The sequence below is a fragment of the Tachyglossus aculeatus genome, chromosome 20 (assembly GCF_015852505.1).
Source record: "Tachyglossus aculeatus isolate mTacAcu1 chromosome 20, mTacAcu1.pri, whole genome shotgun sequence".
Taxonomy (NCBI): domain Eukaryota; kingdom Metazoa; phylum Chordata; class Mammalia; order Monotremata; family Tachyglossidae; genus Tachyglossus; species Tachyglossus aculeatus.
Window position 1 is genome coordinate 28,432,587 of NC_052085.1, and position 19,787 is coordinate 28,452,373.

The 19,787-nt window shown below is 42.8% G+C and overlaps 1 protein-coding gene across 2 annotated transcripts in view; it reads left to right on the forward strand.

The window, feature by feature from the left end:
• The window catches only part of NOX4 (NADPH oxidase 4), an 87,880-nt gene that overhangs the window by 63,830 nt on the left and 4,263 nt on the right, over window positions 1-19,787 (forward strand). For both annotated transcript variants that reach the window (XM_038761782.1, XM_038761781.1), the window contains 5 exons: window positions 5,700-5,781; window positions 12,158-12,277; window positions 14,949-15,057; window positions 17,901-17,969; window positions 19,082-19,182. In XM_038761782.1, coding sequence (XP_038617710.1) covers window positions 5,700-5,781; window positions 12,158-12,277; window positions 14,949-15,057; window positions 17,901-17,969; window positions 19,082-19,182 — 481 coding nt within the window. The remainder of the gene's footprint in view (window positions 1-5,699; window positions 5,782-12,157; window positions 12,278-14,948; window positions 15,058-17,900; window positions 17,970-19,081; window positions 19,183-19,787) is intronic.

Below are 19,787 nucleotides of genomic sequence, written 5' to 3' on the forward strand. Positions count from 1 at the left end.
ATTTTGTGTCTTTTCCCACTCTGACTGGAAACAGTCAGGTCTGGGCAGAAATCTGAGTTGAGGGACCTGATTTGGATTCCCAAAACAAGTTTACAGTCTAGAAGGGACTGAGGCCCAGAGAATCAGCATGGCTCAGTGGAAAGAGCCCGGCCTTTGGAGTCAGAGGTCATGGGTTCAAATCCTGTCTCTGCCACTTGTCAGCTATGTGACTTTGGACCAGTCACTTGACTTCTCTGGGCCTCAGTTACTTCATCTGTAAAATGGGGATTAAGACTGTGAGCCACACGTGGGACAACCTGTTCACCTTGTAACCTCCCCAGCACTTAGGACAGTGCTTTGCACATAGTAAGCGCTTAATAAATGCTATTATAATAAAAAAAAATTAAGGCCCAAGGTCACAAAGCAGACAAGTGATGGAAGTGGGTTAGAACCCAGGTCTTCTGATGGAAAGAACCCAGGCTCTTTCCACTAGCCTACACTGCTTTTAATCATTAAGAACAAAAGCTTCAGTGATTTAGTAGAGAGCACCTTCCCTTTGCTATCTCCACAACAGCTCTATAATGAAATTCCTATTTTTGTTAGAATGGCAATAATTGCTTTTAGGCAAGCCATAATATGGGGTGTTTTATTCAATAGGCTCATTTTACTTTGTAAAGCTAAAGGATAAGCTCCCCACACCTCCATGTAATGGTTTTTTGATACAAGGAGCTTGAATCATCCATTAGGCCCTGAAAATGACAGATGACCTCCCATTCAAAAGATTTCGTGTGCCAGAGGTTCAAGATTCTACAAGATGAAAAGGAACTCAGATGGGATGCATTTAGGAAAAACTGTGGCTCCTTCCTGTATTCTCTGAACTGTAAGCTCTTTGTGGGAAAGGAATGTGTCTATCAACTCTGTTAAATTGTACTTTCCCAAGTGCTAGTACAATTCCTGCATACAGTAAGTGCTCAAAAAATACGATTGATTGATAATCATAACCAGTAAACTATCATAATTTGAACCAAAAGAAGGAAGTGACTTAGAATCAACATACTCTCAGTACCCAGCCCTTAGAACAGTGCTTTGCACATAGTAAGCGCTTAATAAATGTCATCATTATTATTATTATTATTACTCCACATGGCTTTCTATACTGAGGATGACCATTGAGGTGGTTGTGGGAAGGGAATGTGTCTACCAACTCTGTTGGATTGTACTCTCCCAAGAGCTTAGGACAGTGCACAGCACACAAGTACTCAATAAATAGGATCGATTGTTCAGGAAGCATTGTTTTCTGAAAAATGGAACGTGCAGCCTTTTTCTTCAAAGATACATAATCAAAAACTATTCTATTTATTTCTGCTTTCCTTGAAAATTTATCCTTCTGACAGTAGGTTTTGTTGTTGCTGGGTTAAATCCGGTTGCCAAGAATAAGTATTCACATTTAAAATGAAAGTCATCTAGCATGAATCTATTGGATCACTTTAGGTCATGAGTTCTAATTTCACTCCGCCACTTGTCTGCTATGTGACTTTGGGCAAGTCACTTAACTTTTCTGTACCTCAGTTCCCTCATCTCTAAAATGATTTTCAATCTGTGAGCCACATGTGGAACAGGGACAGTGTCCAACCCGATTTGCTTGTAACCACCCCAGCACATAGTACAGTGCCTGGCACATAGTAAGCACTTAATAAATACCACAATTCTTATTATTATCATTATTATTTAGTTTAATAAGTCCATTTTGAATTTTCCTATAGGCTACTTTGTTTCTGGAAGGCTGTTTTTACCAAGCCACTAGCAATAACAAAAAGATAAAAATAGGACCCAACCGGGTTCTTTCCACTGAGACTAATTTGAGTCCATTAAATTCTTTTCATTTGTGAAATTTGGAATCATCTAATTTTAAGTCCTACAAGATGACTGAATGGTTTAAAAATACCATTCACCAGACCAGAGGGGTTAGGTAAAATTAATTCCTTTTTATTTTCCGTGTAATCAGGCAATTCGTTATTAGAGGAGAACAAAGGAGTTGGAGGAAAATTGAAAGGAGGTAGGAGAGCTCATCCTCTACGGAGAAAAGAATAGCCAGAAAAAGATTTTAAAAAAATAATGCCGTATAAAGTAAGGAAAGTGGCCACCATGCTCTGTGATATTGTACTCGCCCAAGTGCTTAGTACAGTGCTCTGCACACAGTCGTAAATAAATATGACTCCTTAAGTAGCCTTGATGATGTGCATATTTGTGGGTGCAAATATGCTGTATTTGCACACCTGCTATATTGGGTTACATTCTTCCCATCTCTCAGGTGATTTTGCTGTATGTCAAACTGATGCACATATATATCCAGTTTGTGGTATTGAGCGTATTTGGTAGCTCTGGAGGGACCCGTGACCTTGAGGGAGAGTGAGTGAGGTTTCTGCACAACCTGTGATTATGGGGAGCAAATTGGGAAGGACTGCCCCCATCTTGAAAAATAGTTTGGTCTAGTGGAAAAAGCACAGGCTTTGCCAAATGGAGATTAATAATAATAATCATTATGGTATTTGTTAAGCACTTACTATGTGCCAAGCACTGTTCTAAGAGCTGGGTTGAAACTGCGAGGTTCATCTAGAACAGGACTGTGTCCAACCTTATTGTCTTGCATCTACCCCAGCACTTAATGAATGTTATTTAAAAAAAAGAAAAAGAAAAAGAGTATGGGCCTGAGAGTCAGAGTTCTGGGTTCTAATCGTGACTCTGCCACTTGCCTGCTGTGGGACCTTAACTTCTCGGTGCTCCGTTTCCTCATCTGTAAAACATCGTGGTGCTTTGGAAACTTTATTGTACAACTTTCCCGAAACTCAATTTTCTTATAACCCTGTGTTATAAGAGGATTCTCTGTACCATCAAAGCCTCAAGAAGGATAGAGCACTTTGCCTGTAGTCTCTGTAGTTTTCGTGCTTTATTTATTGTTCAATTTGGTTTCTTCATTTGCCTGATTTCACTCATGTCTTAATAGCTGTTTTGCTTTTCAACAATTTTGGAAGGAATAATTTGGTGACAAGACAACCTAGCTTTTATCAGTCACCTCATTAAATTTTTGTGCTGCCTCAGTTCCATCAGACAGCATTTTTACCAAAATATAGTTTTGTGCAACCAGATGCAGTGGGTATGATCAGCAGTGTGGATCTCACTGTATTTGCTGGAGCCCCGTGTGTCATTAAGTACATGTTACTATAGCAACAGAAGACTGTTGCCCAGTGAAAGGCACCCCCAAATGCAACCGAAAGAAAAAGTTATCGGAAAATACAACTCAAATAGGGAAAATCCTTCTCTCCTTCTGATGAGTTCTAGTTCTGGGGTCCTGAGCCATTAGCTTTAGTAATTATAATAATAATAATTGTGGTTGTTAAGTGCTTACTATATAACAGGCACTTAGTACAGTCCCCACACAGTCCCTATTCCACGTGGGGTTCTCAGTCTTCATCCCCATTTGACAGATGAGGTAACTGAGGCACAGGAAAGTGAAGTAACTCACCCAAGGTCACTGAGAAGACTAGTGATGGAGTTGGGATTAGAACCTATCCTCTAGGGCACTGCTTTGGTCTTAGTGGTAAAATGTTCATTTGTGCAAGAGATTCTGAGCAAAGACACACTTATGGATGCAGTCTCCGTATTGGCAGTGTCATCCTTGAACCAAAGAGGCCGTCCCTGACTAACCCCTCATTTTTCTGCTTAAGCCCTCCCTTCTGCATCATCTGTGCCCTAGGGTCTGCCCCCTTGAAGCACTTTGATAGTCACACTTCCCCCAGGCCCGTGCTATTTCAACTAGGCCAAACTACTTTTCAGGTTGGTGCACTTGTGTTTGTTTTTGTTTTTTTTTGTCAGGGCTAAAGTAAACTCCCATAACACTGGTGTATATATCCTAGTGGCATAGCCTAGTGGATCAAACACGGGCCTGGGATCAGAGGACCTGGATTCTAAGCCCGGCTTCAACCCTTGCTTGCTTTGTGGCCTTGGGCAACTCACCTTCTCTGTGCCTCAGTTTCCATAACTGCAAAATAGGGATTCAGAATCTGTTCTCCCTCCTGTTTAGACTGTGAACCCCATGTGAGGCAGCGACTGTCTGATTTAATTAACTTGTATCTACCCCAATACTTAATAATAATAATAATAATGGCATTTATTAAGCGCTTACAATGTGCAAAGCACTGTTCTAAGCACTGGGGAGGTTACAAGGTGATCAGGTTGTCCCTCGGGTGGGCTCACAGTCTTAATCCTCATTTTACAGATGAGGTAACTGAGTCCCAGAGAAGTGAAGTGACTTGCCCAAAGTCACACAGCTGACAATTGGTGGAGCCGGAATTTGAACCCCTGACCTCTGACTCCAAAGCCCGAGCTCTTTCCACTGAGCCACGCTGCTTCCCTTAGTACTTGTGCTTCCCTTAGTACTTAATAGTTAGTGCTTGACAGATAGTAAGCACTTAACAAATACCATAAAAAAGACATTTTCTATCCATTAAGAGCAGTGCAAAGAATTTCTTTCCAAGGATTTGATTTTCAGTTCTGTGTCATGCTGTCAGCATTCATGGAATGTTTTATCTCACTGTCTCCCCCTCATCGCCCCTCCTCCCACCCACATGTTAATCTAAAACCTAGAGTTGAAAAACATCAGTCATTTTCTTTTCAGGGGAGATTTGTTTTTTCATAATAGTGATTTGAAAAGTTGTTGAACTGAAGCTTTGGTGTATATTTTGCAACCGTTTCCAACTGTTGTGGGCAAGGAATGTGTCTACTCACTCTGATATATTGTACTCTCCAAAGTGCTAAGTACAGTGCTCTGCACATAGTAAGTGCTCAATAAATATGATTGATTGATGTTGGTTTAATGAAAAGCACTTTATTTTCCCTCTTCCTCTCTCTCTCTCGCTCACTGTTGCATATTTCTGGTAAGTAATAGACATGGAATCTCCATATATTTTGGTTGTGCCCCATATAGGTTGTCTGTAATAATAATGTTGGTATTTAAGTGCTTACTATGTGCCAAGCATTGTTCTAAGCACTGGGGTAGATACAAGGTAATCAGATTGTCCCATGTGGGACTCACAATCTTCATCCCCATTTTACAGATGAGGGAACTGAGGCCCAGAGAAGTTAAGTGACTTACCCAAGGTTACACAGCTGACATGTGGCAGAGCCAGGATTAGAACCCATGACCTTTGGCTCCCCAGCCCGTGCTTTTTCCGCTGAGCCATGCTGTTTCTCTAAGCAGTCTGTATTGATCAGTGGCTTTGGGTTAGTCAGTGAGGCTGAAGAAAAAAAGCTTTCTATGTGGTATCTATGCTAAGCAAAAAAAATACACCCAGCATTTTAATGAATTACGTTTTTGTATATTTAATGTAATCGCTTACTAGCACTTTACATTCAACATTTTTTTAACCCTCCCAGGAACAGTGATTGGTACAGTAAAAATGAAAAGGATTTAATGCCCATGTAGCAACATGACCATGAGAAGAAAGTTGAAAAAATAAGATTTAAAAGGCATTCAGGTTGGGAAAACTTACTAGTAAAATAAGTCACATAATAAAGTTTGTGTGGAATGACTTTTGCATTTTCACCCTCTGAGGAAACCACCACATCTTCAAAAACAAATCAGTCTGTGAGAGCTTTTCATGGCTTGGAAATTTGTGCTACCTGATGTTTCTTTTTCTTCTTTTTTTTTTTTTTGGTTGCAGAAAGATTTCGGGATTTACTACTTCCTCCTTCTAGTCAGGACTCGGAAATCCTTCCCTTCATTCAGCCCAGGAATTATCCCAAGTAAGTGGCTTCCCTCATCCAATCAATTGTATTTAATTGAGAGTTTACTGTGGGCATGGAAGAGTACAGAGTGTCAGTTGGTAGTCATGTACCCTGCAGTCTTGAGAATTTCTGATCATGGGGATGGGGGACGTCATAACCCTATAAACAGTGTCCTTGTGATCTCCTGTGGCACATCCACAGACAATAATAATAATAATTGTGGTATCTGTTAAGCACTTTATGTTCTGTGCTAAGAACTGGGGGAGATACAAGATAATCAATTAGCCACTGTCCCTGACCTACATAAGGCTCATGATCTAAGAGGAAGAATGGGTGTCAATCCCCATTTTCCAGAGGCACAGAGATGTGAGGTGACTTGCCCAAGGTCCCGCACAGCAGAAAGGGGCAGAGTCGGGATTAGAACCAAGGTCCTCTGACTCCCAGGACTGAGCCCTTTCAGCTAGACAATCCTGCTTTGTCAGATATCGGGCCGTGTACCTCAAGGGCACCCGGCCATCAGAGGAGAATCGGTGGCGGAGTGCAGATGCTAGGCTGCCGGAACCAGTGCCTAGTGGAACTTCATTTCACTTGACAGGGTGTGTCAACCTAAGCAGATATTTTGTCAAGCTAATCCCCGCTCTTGTCTACTGGGATTCAGCCATTTATGCTGATGGATTCATTGAGATTTTAACAAGCAGCCTCAGAGAACTGCAGGGGCTGAAAACAGCCAGAATGCCCTCATTAGAGATGCAGGAAGGACTCATACAACCAGGTCACAGGGCTCTTATTCAAAGTTCCCTGCCACGATCTGAAGAGAGAGAGCTCCTTTGGCTCCCAGTTGAAGTTCTGGTGTTTAAATCCTTTAAACGTGCTCGAACATCTGATAGCACCTGGTGGGATTCTAAGCCATGAGTTTATCCGTGGTCCTTGGGCTTCAAAGATGACCTTTCTGATTTTGCTCCTGTGAGAGAGTAACTGATTTTCATCCTAAGCCAGCAAGAGTAGTTCAATTTGTCTAGGCTGGTATACTAATAACCAATCATATGCTCCTCTCTTAGCATCTCCGGGATCTCCTAAGTGGTCTCCATTCCTTTATGGTTACAGTTGGAATTCTTTGAACTGCCTGTTCATTAACGAGGTTGTCAACTGAGTGCTTGTTCCCCTACCTGTATCTTGGGACCCATTAGATTAAGAAACTGAGGCCCGATTGCCTCAGAACCAGACTTGGAATCTGAAGAATGCTTCTTGTCCTCTTGTTCTTGTCTGAGGGGGAGTCATATGACCATGAACAAGGCCACCGTGGGTTATAATAATAATAATAATGATGGCATTTATTTAGCGCTTACTATGTGCAAAACACTGTTCTAAGCGCTGGAGAGGTTACAAGACAATCAGGTTGTCCCACGGGGGGCTCACAGTCTTAATCCCCATTTTACAGATGAAGTAACTGAGGCACAGAGAAGTAAAGTGACTTGCCCAAAGTCACACAGCAGACAGTTGGTGGAGCCAGGATTTGAACCCATGGCCTCTGACTCTAAAGCCCGTGCTCTTTCCACTGAGCCATGCTGCTTCTCATGGCCCATCCAGTCCATTAATCTGTCTTCATTGGCACCAGACAGCTTGAGGTATGGTCTGAGCATATCTGACGGAGCAATGGGGGATCAAATGCCCCTTAAGTACTTTAAGAGATGAGGAAATGGAAAAACAGAGAGGTTAAGTGACTTGTCCAAGGTCACACAGCAAGCCTGTGGGGCAGAACTGGGGCAAGAACCCTGGTCTCCTGACTCCCGATCCCATGCTCTTCCCACTAGGTCACAGACTCACTGTTGATGGTTAGGAAATAAAAATAATAAAGAGCAAATAGAGCTTGTTTTTCTCTCCAAGGAAAACCTCTCATGTTCGAGGACAGAGATAGCCGCCCTAGCTCCTGCAGTGTCCGTTGCTGTTTTGCAGCATGAAAACACCAACAAAGTGTGTGCCAGCCACAGTGGTACTGGAGAAAATTAGTCCTCAAAGAGAAATAATTACCCTCATTGCCGGAATGAACATCTGACCCCCTCCCCGAAGCCAGTCAGAGTCATTTTCATCTGCTTGCAATCCCTGAAATTGCTTGCGGTGAAGCTCTGACCGTAAACCAGTGTGACAACTGTGGGAAGGAGAAGCGGGGTAGGTGAGTCTGGTCCCGGCCCCAGAGGAAAAGCCAGGAGACCTTGATGGTGTTTGGGTCACCCCTCGGTCAAGTTCAGATTTCCTTCCATGATGCACTTCAGTGTATCTTGTTCATTCATTCATTCGATCGTATTTATTGAGCGCTTACTGTGTGCAGAGCACTGTACTAAGCGCTTGGGAAGTACAAGTTGGCAACATATAGAGACAGTCCCTACCCAACAACGGGCTCATAGTCTAGAAGGGGGAGCCAGACAACAAAACAAAACATGTGGACAGGTGTCAAGTCATCAGAACAAATAGAATTAAAGCTAATTGCACATCATTAACTAAAATAAAATAGTAAATCTGTACAAGTAAAATAGAGTAATAAATCTGTACAAACATACATACAGGTGCTGTGGGAAGGGAAAGGAGGTAGGGCAGAGGGGATGGGGAGGAGGAGAGGAAAAAGGGGGCTCAGTCTGGGAAGGCCTCTTGAAGGAGGTGAGCTCTCAGTAGGGCTTTGAAGGGAAGAAGAGAGCTAGCTTGGTGGATGTGTGGAGGGATGGCATTCCAGGCCAGTCCAGCCTAATTACCTTGTGTCTACCCGGGGCTTAGTTTAGTGTTTGGCACATAGTAAGCGCTTAGCAAATGCCATCATTGTTCTTCCTTTCTGCAGTTGCCCTCTGTGTGTGTTTCTTTCATTTGCCCCAAGCTCAGACCTTCTCCCCTTGGTTCTGACTGAAAAGTGAATTTCTTCTGGACCCCCCGCCCTTGAATCTGCAGGGCGCACTGCTTCTGATTCTTCCCTTGGGCCCCTGGCTGGGCTGCAGGTCACAGAAGGCCAAGCCAAGGCACAGCCGGCTGTCTGGAGTGGGTTTATTCTGTTCGTTAATTTCCTCTCAGGCTAGGCCCATCGCCCCCAGCTCCCCATTGGCAACAGCAAAATATGCTGGTTGTTTAATTAAAGTTTGACATAATTCTCCAGCTCATTTTTTTTCCTCCCTTTTGATTCAATTTTGAGAGCATACGTGGACGAGATGGAGAACTGCCACCCTTTCCTCCAGAGAGGATTTAAATGAATTCACCGTGTTTGCTCAGTTCCCTGAAGGCTCTTTCCCCACCCACCATCGTCTCATTTATTTTTCTCTGGCATGTTACCATGTGAATTATGAGCTGTCTCAGGGGTGAGAAACCTTTCTTTTTTTCCTGTAATTAGAACCAGCTAAAGGCTGGCTTGCTTCTCAGTTCCATTAGCTTCCACATTCAAGGAAATGCAAAACTGTGTCTTGAAATATCCCTGGCCCACAAAGCGCTCTGTCTTAATCCCCATTTTACAGATGAGGGAACTGAGGCCCAGAGAAGTGAAGCGACTTGCCCAAGGTCACACAGCAGACAAGTGGCAGAGTGGGGATTAGAACCCAGCTCCTTCTGACTCGTAGGGGCCCAGGCTCTATCCACCAGGGCACACTGCTTCTCTAAGCGTGTTTATGAGCCCCGCTAGACTGTGAGCTCACCCTTTATTCTTGTACTCTCCTAATAATAATAATAATAATGTTGGTATTTGTTAAGCGCTTACTATGTGCAAAGCACTGTTCTAAGCGCTGGGGAGGTTACGAGGTGATCAGGTTGTCCCACGGGAGGCTGTAACTGAGGCACAGAGAAGTGAAGTGACTTACCCAAAGTCACACAGCTGACAATTGGTGGAGCTGGGATTTGAACCCATGACCTTTGACTCCAAAGCCCGGGCTCTTTCCACTGAGCCACGCTGCTTCTCTAAGCACTTAGTACAGTGCTCTGCACACAGTAGGCGTTTAATAAATATGACTGAATTGAATGAATGAATGAATGAGCCAAGATGGTGGGCAGGGCGGATTCAGGGAGAGGAGAGGTGCATATTTGGAGAGAGCTAAACCCAAGGGGTTATAGAAGTGTCACCTCAGGTGGTAAAATTCCTGAAAGCACAAAGTTGAATATGCATACAAATGACAGTTTTCTTACTAAAATGCACAGTGGTCATAGAAATCCCTGAACATCTGCTTCCTCATAAATTACAGCTCTGAAATTGTTTTCTTCCCTAGTACAATACCCTTAAAATCAACCTCACTTTTATTCACATGCTAAAAGAAAGAAAGAAACCCATTAAGCTCTGTGGTATTTAAACCTGTTAGTTGGCAAAGGAAAAGCTCCTGTTCTAGTTATTAATGAAGCAGGCAAATTCTACAGTATGAGAATGTTCAGCTAGAGGCAGCAACAGGACTGAAACAATTGTCTTAAATGTGCCAGAATGTTTTATCATTTGAAAAAAACTATCGCTGAGTGTTTTGTGTATTATGTACATTATTTTTCATTGCAGATACACATATGTATGAAATGTACTGAGGCATACATAAACTGGTGGATTTGTTCACGAGTTATTCACATCATCAGTACCAGACTAGGCATATCATAATAATAATGAGTGGCATTTCTGAAGTGCTTACTATGAGTCAAGCACTGTACAGTCTAAGTAGGTGGGAAAAAAGGTATGGAATTCCCATTTTACAGATGAAGAAACAGGGGCCCAGAGACATTAAATGACAGCAGGTTTGTGGCAAAACAGGGATTAGAACCCAGGGCCCTGATTCCCAGGCCTGTGCGCTGTCCATCAGGCCACACCGCTTTTGTATACATTAAGGAACATATTGAATTACAAGAGCAAATCCTTCACCTAAGGGTTTTATAATCAAATGGGGGAATAAGACTTAAGGAAAATTGTAGTGTGAGAATAGAGAGGTTTATACATAAAAGCCTGTAGCCTAATGGAAAGAGAATGGGCCTGGGGGTCAGAGGACTGGGGCTCTAAACTCAGGCTCCACCACTTGCTTGCTAGGTGACCTTGGGCAAGTCACTTAACTTCTCTGTGCCTCAATTCTCTCATCTGTAAAATGGGGATTCAGTACCTGTTCTCCCCACCTTCCCCACTTAGGCTGTGAGGTCCATTTGGGACAGAGGTTGTGAACAACCTGTATCTGCCCCAATGGTTAGTACACTGCTTGGAATATAGTAAGTGCGTAACAAACTCCATGACTACTATAAGTTATCAACACATTGCTGATAAGTAATTCACTAAGTGTATAGGAATGTTGAGGTTGGGCTAAAGGAAAAGCAGGGGGGGTGGGGAGGTGCATTAATCAGGGACTGTTTCTTGGAGGAGCTGGCCTCTTTGACTTGGAAGAGAAGGATATGGTTTGGTAATTCTGAGTAGAGAGGACATTCCAGATGTGCGGGGGTGAGGTGTGTACAGTGCATAAAAGGTGGGAGTGTTTAGAGCAATGGACATTGAAGAAACTTTCTTGGGAGAAGGACAGAAGGTAGATAAAAAGCCAGCTGATGGAGAGCCTTGAAGCTGATAGATGGTTTTGGTTGAAGTGAGAAGTAATAAGGAACGACTGGAGACTTTTTGAGGTTCAGGTGTGATGTGCTCTGACTGATAGTTTAGAAAATATAATACATGCCACTTAAAGGAGACTGGAGGGAGAGCCTGGGGCCAGGCAGGCCAACAAAGAGACCTGTGTCATGAATAGAAAACAGTAAATAAAGACAGAACAGTCTCATTGCTAACTGCAGTCATCTAAAACCCCCAAACATTGATTTGTTACTTTTCAGAGTGTGTTGGGAGAGGAGTCTTTTGAGAAGCGGATGTTTTCTGTGGCACGATATTCTGCATTTTTCATCAAAGAGACTATCGTCTCCCAAATTTAGGTTGAAATATTGAGTTGTTTCATTTATAACCACCTTAGAGACTTCAGAGCATTAGCCGTGCCCTCTCTGAAGAATTGTATCCTGAGATATTCCTCGTCATTTTTCACACAGCTTCAAGCACAGCAAGCATGACAGCAGCACAGATGACAATCTTTGGGTGTGCACATTGTGGCCAGGACTTTGGGTCTCTCATGATCTTTTCAGTCCCACACCCACGGACCCACTATAACTGTCAGTGGCAGCCTCTTCAAGTAGAAAAACCAGTTGGATAGTTCTGCTTCCCTGTACAGCCTTCTGAATTTTGAATTAGTACTCTCTCCCAACAGTTATTCTCCCTCATATTCTGGTTTGACCCAGAGAGCCGTGTTTTTTCCCAAGGACTCATTCACACTGGAAGCATGGAAAACGGGACAAGGTTTTGTTGAGTCCCACCGATCCCATGTGTCCTAAGTGGAATTTATCCCATTTCTTGTCAGCTAACCAATCTCTGCTTTTTCTGCAGGGTCTACATAGATGGGCCATTTGGAAGTCCTTTCGAGGAATCATTGAATTATGAGGTCAGCCTCTGCGTGGCTGGAGGAATAGGAGTGACTCCTTTTGCGTCGATACTCAACACCCTGCTGTATGTCATTTTGATCCCTTTAAACCTTTTTCACTGTAGCTAATCCGGGTTTTGAATCCCCATTTTGCTGATAAGGGAAGGAGAAGTTAATTGACTTGCCCAAAGTCACACATCAGGTTAAATGGAGGATCTGGGAGCAGAACCCAGGTAGGTTGTCTGACTCCCGGGCTCTTGCTCTTTCCAACAGTCAGCACTGCTTTGCTTTTAAAGTGCTTCTTCTGTCAGTTCACCTCCACCCATGCCTTTTCAAGAAGTTGGGCATCTAGCAGAGTTGTCTCTGGAGAAGCTCACTGCAGGTTTCACTGGATTGTGGTAGCAGGGGGGAAGTGACCTCTAGATGTGCCATTTGCAACCCAAACATTACTACATATATTCATCCCAAAGAACACGAAGGACTCTCCAATGCACTGAGTCGGGCAGAAATGGATTCCCTTTCTCTCCCATGGGTGAGTATGAGCAGAAATGTATTTGTTCTTGAGGATAAGGCTTCAAGTTGATTATTTGAAAGAGACTTTTAAAACTTCTTTTTCTGATGAGATTTAGATCTTCCCGAGTATATCATTGAATTAGGAAAGCTGTCTTCAGAGGCAGATTGAGACCCCGTTGATATAAAACTTTGCCAAATGGGTTCCTCAACTTTTTTAAAAAATAATATCTCACTCCCAACCATCACAACCCTCCCAGGGAGAAGGGGACATAATAATAGAGGCATTTATAGGACCACCTACCCTGTCTTCTAGTCTTTTTTAAAATCACAGCTCCTCCAAGAGATCTTCCCCAACTAAGCTCTGTCCCTCTCCCCTACTCCCTATGCCTTCTGTGTCACCCTTGCGTTTGGATTTGTACCCTTTTTCCACTTGATATTCACCCCACTCTCAGCCCCACAGAACTTATGTACATATATGCAATTTATTTTAATGCCTGTCCCCACCTCTAGACTGTATACTCCTTGAGGCCAGGGAACATGTCTACTAACTCTCCCAAGCCTTTAGTACAGTGCTGTGCACATAAGCTGTCAATGCATAAAACTGATTGATTGAATATAGTAAGGCTAAGCAATAAACCCTTCACATGAAGGAGAACGGATCATTGAATCAGTCAGTGTTTTAACTGACTGCCTACTGTGTGCAAAGCACTTGGGAGAGTATAACAGAAGCTAGAGATGCTTTCCCTTCCCTGAAGAGGTTTACCATCTAAAACAGACTCCTCCACTTGCTTGCTGTGTGTCCATGGGCAAGTCGCTTCACTCCTCTGTGCCTCAGTTACCTCATCTGTAAAATAGGGATTAATACTGTGAGCCCTATGTGGGACATGGACTGTGTTCAACCTGATTGTTTAATTTGAGGTCAGTGTGGGGCTATCAGTGTGTCATATTTCACACCAAGTTTACGTGGGCCCAGGTGTATTTTTGTAAGGCATTTTCTACCTGAAATTCTTCTTTTGATCTGAAACACACTGAACTTTTAGGCACCATGTTATGCTCCTGGGAATTACATGGGCTGATGGTTTGGGAGTCAGGGCTACCCTTTCCTTACCTCAGGGTTGCCTGAGACTGTGTATCTTCCAACTTCTAAATCAACAGAGTGTAGCCAGACAGGCCCCTGGATTCTTCATTCATCCATTCTTTGTATTTTATTGAGCACCTATTGCATGCAGAGCAGAGCATGGTACTAGATGCATGGGAATATAAGATGAGAGACAGACATGGTCCCTACCTTCAAGAGCCAATCACATGTCATACGTAGGGTTATAATCTTTCAGGGAAAAAAAAAAAAAAACCCGTCTGGCTAGCTTAATTCTTTTGAATTCTTCCCAGCTGCATTATGCCAAAGAATAGCAAATACTCCCATCATTATCCTGTGAAAGAGACAGATTTGATTAGGACTGTGAAGAAACGGCTGAATTCCGCAAACTTCTTCTTTTAGTAAGCCCTGCTGTTGGAAAGTGCGCTGCTCCGAGAATCACGAAACCTCTGTGCAGAGCACTGTTCTAAATGCTTGGGAGAGTACAAAATAACAGGGTTGGTAGACACGTCCCCTCCCTACAAGGAGGTTACAGTCTAAAGGGGAGATCTGGGAGCTAGATTTGGCGCTGTCTGTAGATGGATGCTAACTCTAGAATCAACTCCTTTGCTCAGGAAGGCTCAGTCTGATGGGGGTGATTTCATCACCCAATACAACCTCAGCGTTCTGCCATATAATACCTTTTCCCAGTCATTTCCACCCCCGCGGCCTACGTTTGATTCCCAGTCAGGGAAAATTTTCACATTTATTCTTTAGGAAGCAGCATGGCCTAGTGGATAGAGCACAGGCCTGGGACTCAGAAGGACCTGGGTTCTAATCCCGGCTCATTCACTTGTCTGCTGGGCAAGTCATTTAACTTCTCCAGGCTTCGGTTATGTCATCTGTAAAATGGGGATTAAGATCGTGAGCCCCATGTGGGACAGAGTCTATGTCCAACCTGACTACCTTGTATCTACTCCAGGGCTTAGAACAGTGCTTGGCACAGAGTAAGTGCTTAACAAATACTATTATTATCTCATCAAATTCCATTAAAAAAATTGAAATTGTTCATTGAACTATTGCCCTGTAATAAAAAGTGATTTTCAGGGACATAAGCCTTCTTTTGTATTTGTGATCCTTAATGCAAACATATCACTTTGATTTTAAAGGGATGATTGGAAACCATACAAGCTGAGAAGACTGTATTTCATTTGGGTGTGCAGAGACATCCAGTCTTTTCGTTGGTTTGCCGATCTGCTCTGTGTGCTGCATAACAAGGTAACTTGGCTAAACTAAGGCCGGATTCTCTCCTTAGGGTGAGTTTTGCAGTAGAGTCATGAATTAATGCCACATCTCCTTTTTGATGGTGAATTTTTTTGAAACAAACTACATTTACTGTTGGTTTCTCTGGTGACCAGCCCACCAAAATGGTAGACTGATTTCCATAACAAAATACTATAACCTAAATATATTGCTTTGGGGGCATGGTAGATGATTTTTAAAAGAAAAAGGGACCCTTCTTCCTGTACAGATTCCCAATCCCTAGGGCAGAATCATTCAAGAGTGCTACCTGAGAAATAAAGGGCTTTGGCTCTGTAGCTTGCATTAATTCATGCCAGGATGGCTTCTGAGCAAATCTGTTAGAAGTTGACTGTGTGTTTTTATACATGCATATATGTATGCCTATGTGTAACCAAAAGAGAGTGAGACAGAAACAGTGAGAGGCAAAGAGAGAATTTGTGATTATTTTGGGGGGAGGCAAGGGTCTCATAGAGAACGTGACTCCACTAGCCTTGTGTGCCTGCCCCCCCCCCCCCCTCCTTTTTATGATATTTGTTAAGCGCTCACTGTATGCCAGGCACTGTACTAAGCACTGGGGCAGATACAGGCTAATCCCTGTCCCACATGGGCCTCACAGTCTTAATCCGTACAGATGATGGAACTGAGGCACAGAGAAGTGAAGTCACAGAGAAGACAAGTGGCAGAGCTGGGACTAGAACCCAGGTCCTTCTGACTCCCAGGCTGAAGCTCCATCCATTAGGCCATACTGCTTCTCTAGTCCCCTAACACATTCTGCTTCTTCCTCAACCATGTATTAGGGTCTGGAATCACACTCCCACTAAACGGTGAGTTGGTGAAATCTCAAATGACACCCTTTAATTGGAGGACTCCTTCCATCAAACTGTCACCTGGCATAGGCTGGATTTAAATTTCCATGATGGCTACCTTAGGTTCCATTCATTCAATCGTATTTATTGAGCACTTACTGTGTGCAGAGCACTGTACTAAGTGCTTGGGAAGTACCAAGCACCAGCATGCAGTAAGCGCTCAAAAAATACCATTCATCAGCCCATCCTTTTTCAGCCAGCTGTATCCTCCACTCGAGGTCACGGGGACAGTCCTATTTCCAATCTACTTTTATTGCTTTAAGATCTATTTAATGTTTCTGAAATCTAGATTTTAGATGGGCGGTTTTCTCGCCGAATGGCTTTTTAACATTATTTTGCTTCTTATTGAGTTGCGTCTTTGGACTTGAGAGTACAAACTGTTAAGAACAGTTTTTCCTGTGGGATTTCCCTGAAGAATTTGGTGTTTTTGAAAATTAATTTTTTGACCATGAGCTAGTTGTTTATCTGGTTGAGGTCAGTGACAGCAAAGGCTCTGTTATGGCAAAACCAGGCATCGTTATGTCAGTGAAACCAGAAATTTTCCTTGGCAGAGAAATAAAATGTTCTGGCAAGGTGAACAACCCCTTGTCCTTCCCCTTCCCTTTACCCTCGCCTCACCCCCACAACCCTCCCTCACTTTGACCCCATTAATGCTTTGATAACCATTATTACCTTTTTAAATTTTTAGAACTTGGAACGCATAGTACATTTTCTGAAATGAACCCTAGAACCTGCTTCACAAATAGCCACTCGCCCTGTCAACGATGGTGCATAATAATTCATGATGATTGAATAGAAAAAAATGTTTATGTCATTTCCCTTATTGCCTGTTTACTTACAGGAGAAGGGCAGGCTGGTTAATGAAATGTGGCCCTGTAGCAGACCAAAGAGAAAAATGCAGACTGTCGATAGTTTTGTTTATCATCATCATCACCAATCGTATTTATTGAGTGCTTACTGTGTGCAGAGCACTGCACTAAGTGCTTGGGAAGTACAAATTGGCAACATATAGAGACAGTCCCTACCCAACAGTGGGCTCACAGTCTAAAAGGGGGAGACAAAACCAAACATACTAACAAAGTAAAATAAATAGAATAGATATGTACAAGTAAAATAAATAAATATTCCCAATAATTATTTGGGCAGGAGGCTTTGGCTTCTTGATGCTTTTTGCTCCGTGGATGTAAAGCAGAATCATTTGATCTATTGGGCAGGCTAGTTAGTTTGTGGGAGCAGAGTTGATTGAAGGGTTCTGAAAGAGTTAATTCTCATCCCAGCATATTTAATCTGACGCCCCTCAAATCAGTTTACTCCTGTATGAGTCTGCCCATCCCATTTTACCAATAAGTATCCACTCTGGTTCTGGATGGACTGAGATGGATGAATAAATCAGTCAGTGGTATTTATTAAACACCTACTATTTATTAATTCATTCAATCGTATTTATTGAGTGCTTACTGTGTGCTGAGCACTGTACTAAGCACTTGGAAAGAAAGCTCTTGGGAGAGTACAGTAGAGCTAACAGACATGATCCCTGACCTCAGGGAGTATACAGTGTAGCTTGGAAGACAGGCACTTATAAAAATTTTACAGATGGAGGAAGAAGGAAAAATGGGTGAGTAGGTGCTTAGGGATAGGGTATGCTAATATGCCCAGAAGTGCTACAAAGGGAAGAGAATACGTAAATGAGACGACTGCAGACGTGCTGAAGTCATAGTTGGAGGCATATAAAACCTGGGGAGGAGAGAAATTAATCACAGAAGGCTGCTTGGCGGAGATGTAAATTCAGAAGGGCTTTGAACAGGGGAGATTTGAAGGGGGATATCTGGTGGATTTGAAGGGGGAAAAGAGTTCCAGGCAGGAGGAAGGGTTTGAGCAGGGGGTCGGGGAATGGGAATTTGTGATGTACATAGGAACAGTGTTGATATGCTTGCTGTCTTTGCTATCCTCCAGCTTTGGCAGGAAAACCGACCTGATTACGTGAACATCCAGCTGTACCTCAGTCAGACCGATGGGATACAGGTATGTGGTCAGATGCCCGTTGTCAACACCACAGGCCTCTTGCTGATACTTCAGTTGTGTAGCGGGGAGGATTCCTGCAAGTACTTTAAACAAGAAGTCATCTAGAGTTAAATCGCACCCTGGCCTTTGAATAGGAAGAGACAAGTGTTCCCCTTCTTAAGGAGGCATTCAATATTTGGACCCAAAGTTTAAAGAAACTGCATTCTGTACAGTGCAGCAGAATTAGGCACGTTCCCTGCCCATAACAAACTTATAGTCTGGGGGGAGACAGAAATTAATATCAGTAAATAATTTATAACATAGAATTTAAAGATAGGTCTATAAGTGCTGTGGGGGTGGGGTGAATATCAAATGTCCAAAAGTCACAGAACCAAGTGCAAACGACTCAGGAATCACTTTTCTTTTTAATGGTATTTAAGTGCTTACTATGTGCCAGGTATTTTACTAAGCACTGGGGTAGATACGAGATAATCACGTTGGACACAGTCCACAACCCATATGGAGCTCACAGAATTGATCTCCATTTTACAAATAAGGGACCTGAGGCGCAGAGAACTTAAGCCACTTGCCCACGGTCACACAGCAGACAGGTGTCGAAGTTGGGATTAGGACCCAGATCCTTCTGACTCCCAAGCCTGCGATCTCTCCGCTAGGCCACACTGCTTCTTGTCATCCTGGCTCCAAAGTTGCCACTTGTCTAAACGTATGGGGCCCATTTAAGAATATTTTACATTCTGTTGAACCAGAGATGGCAACTCTAAGCTGCAATTTCTTCCATAAAACATCCTTGCCAAGACAGATTTGGGAATGGGTAATTAAAAGACATTGTTCATCTCACGCTGCAGCTGTTTCAAAATGAGGAGAAATATGAAATCTAGGAAATATCACTGATTTCCGTGGCTGCCATTCAAGAAGATAGAAGCCCTCCGAGGGAAAAGAGGAAGAGATGCTTAGAAGTGACAGAATTTCATGGCTTGTGGTTTGCTAGTCTGTCTTTCGGGGGAAGTTAATTATTACTGGGGAGCCAGGCCACTAAGAGAACTGATGTCATAATTATGAACGACTTGTTCAAATTTGCCAATCATGTGGACTGGAACTTTTTGTTTGGACAGAAAATAATCGGAGAAAAGTACCAGGCACTGAACTCAAGACTATTTATTGGACGACCTAGGTGGAAAGTTCTGTTCGATGAGATAGCCAAGTGTAACAGAGAGTAAGTACCAAGTCCTAATGGTTTCAAAACACATTCAAAGGATGGGAATTGTTTGTGCTTTATCATCAACAGACCATGAACTGTTACTATTGCAAATCGTCTCAGTTGTAACTGTTTGTCTGGCCTTGAGTCAGGAGATCTGGGTTCTAATCCCAACTTTGCAACTGCCTGCTATGTGATATTGAGCAAGTCACTGAACCTCTCTGTGACTCGATTTCCTCATTAATAAAATGGGGATAAGATAGCGAACCCCGTGAGACACAGGCTGTCTCCAATCTGATAACCTTGTACCTACCCCAGTGCTATAGTAAACACCTTACGATTTTTGTTTTTGTCATCAGACATATACATTAAGTTTTCACTCTGCCTTGATGTTTATTTCCTACTTGGCCACCAGAAACCAAATGAGTAAATCACACCCTTCTCATTAGAGAGTAAATTTTGCATGTATATTCATAAATAAGAAAATACCATTAGTGAGCTGACGTGAACATATTTAAAGTGCATGCAGCTGGCCAATTTCACGTAAAAATGACTTCCGTATAACTAATATTTCATATAACTAATATTTCACCTTGCTTTTATGATCTGATAATGGAAGTAGT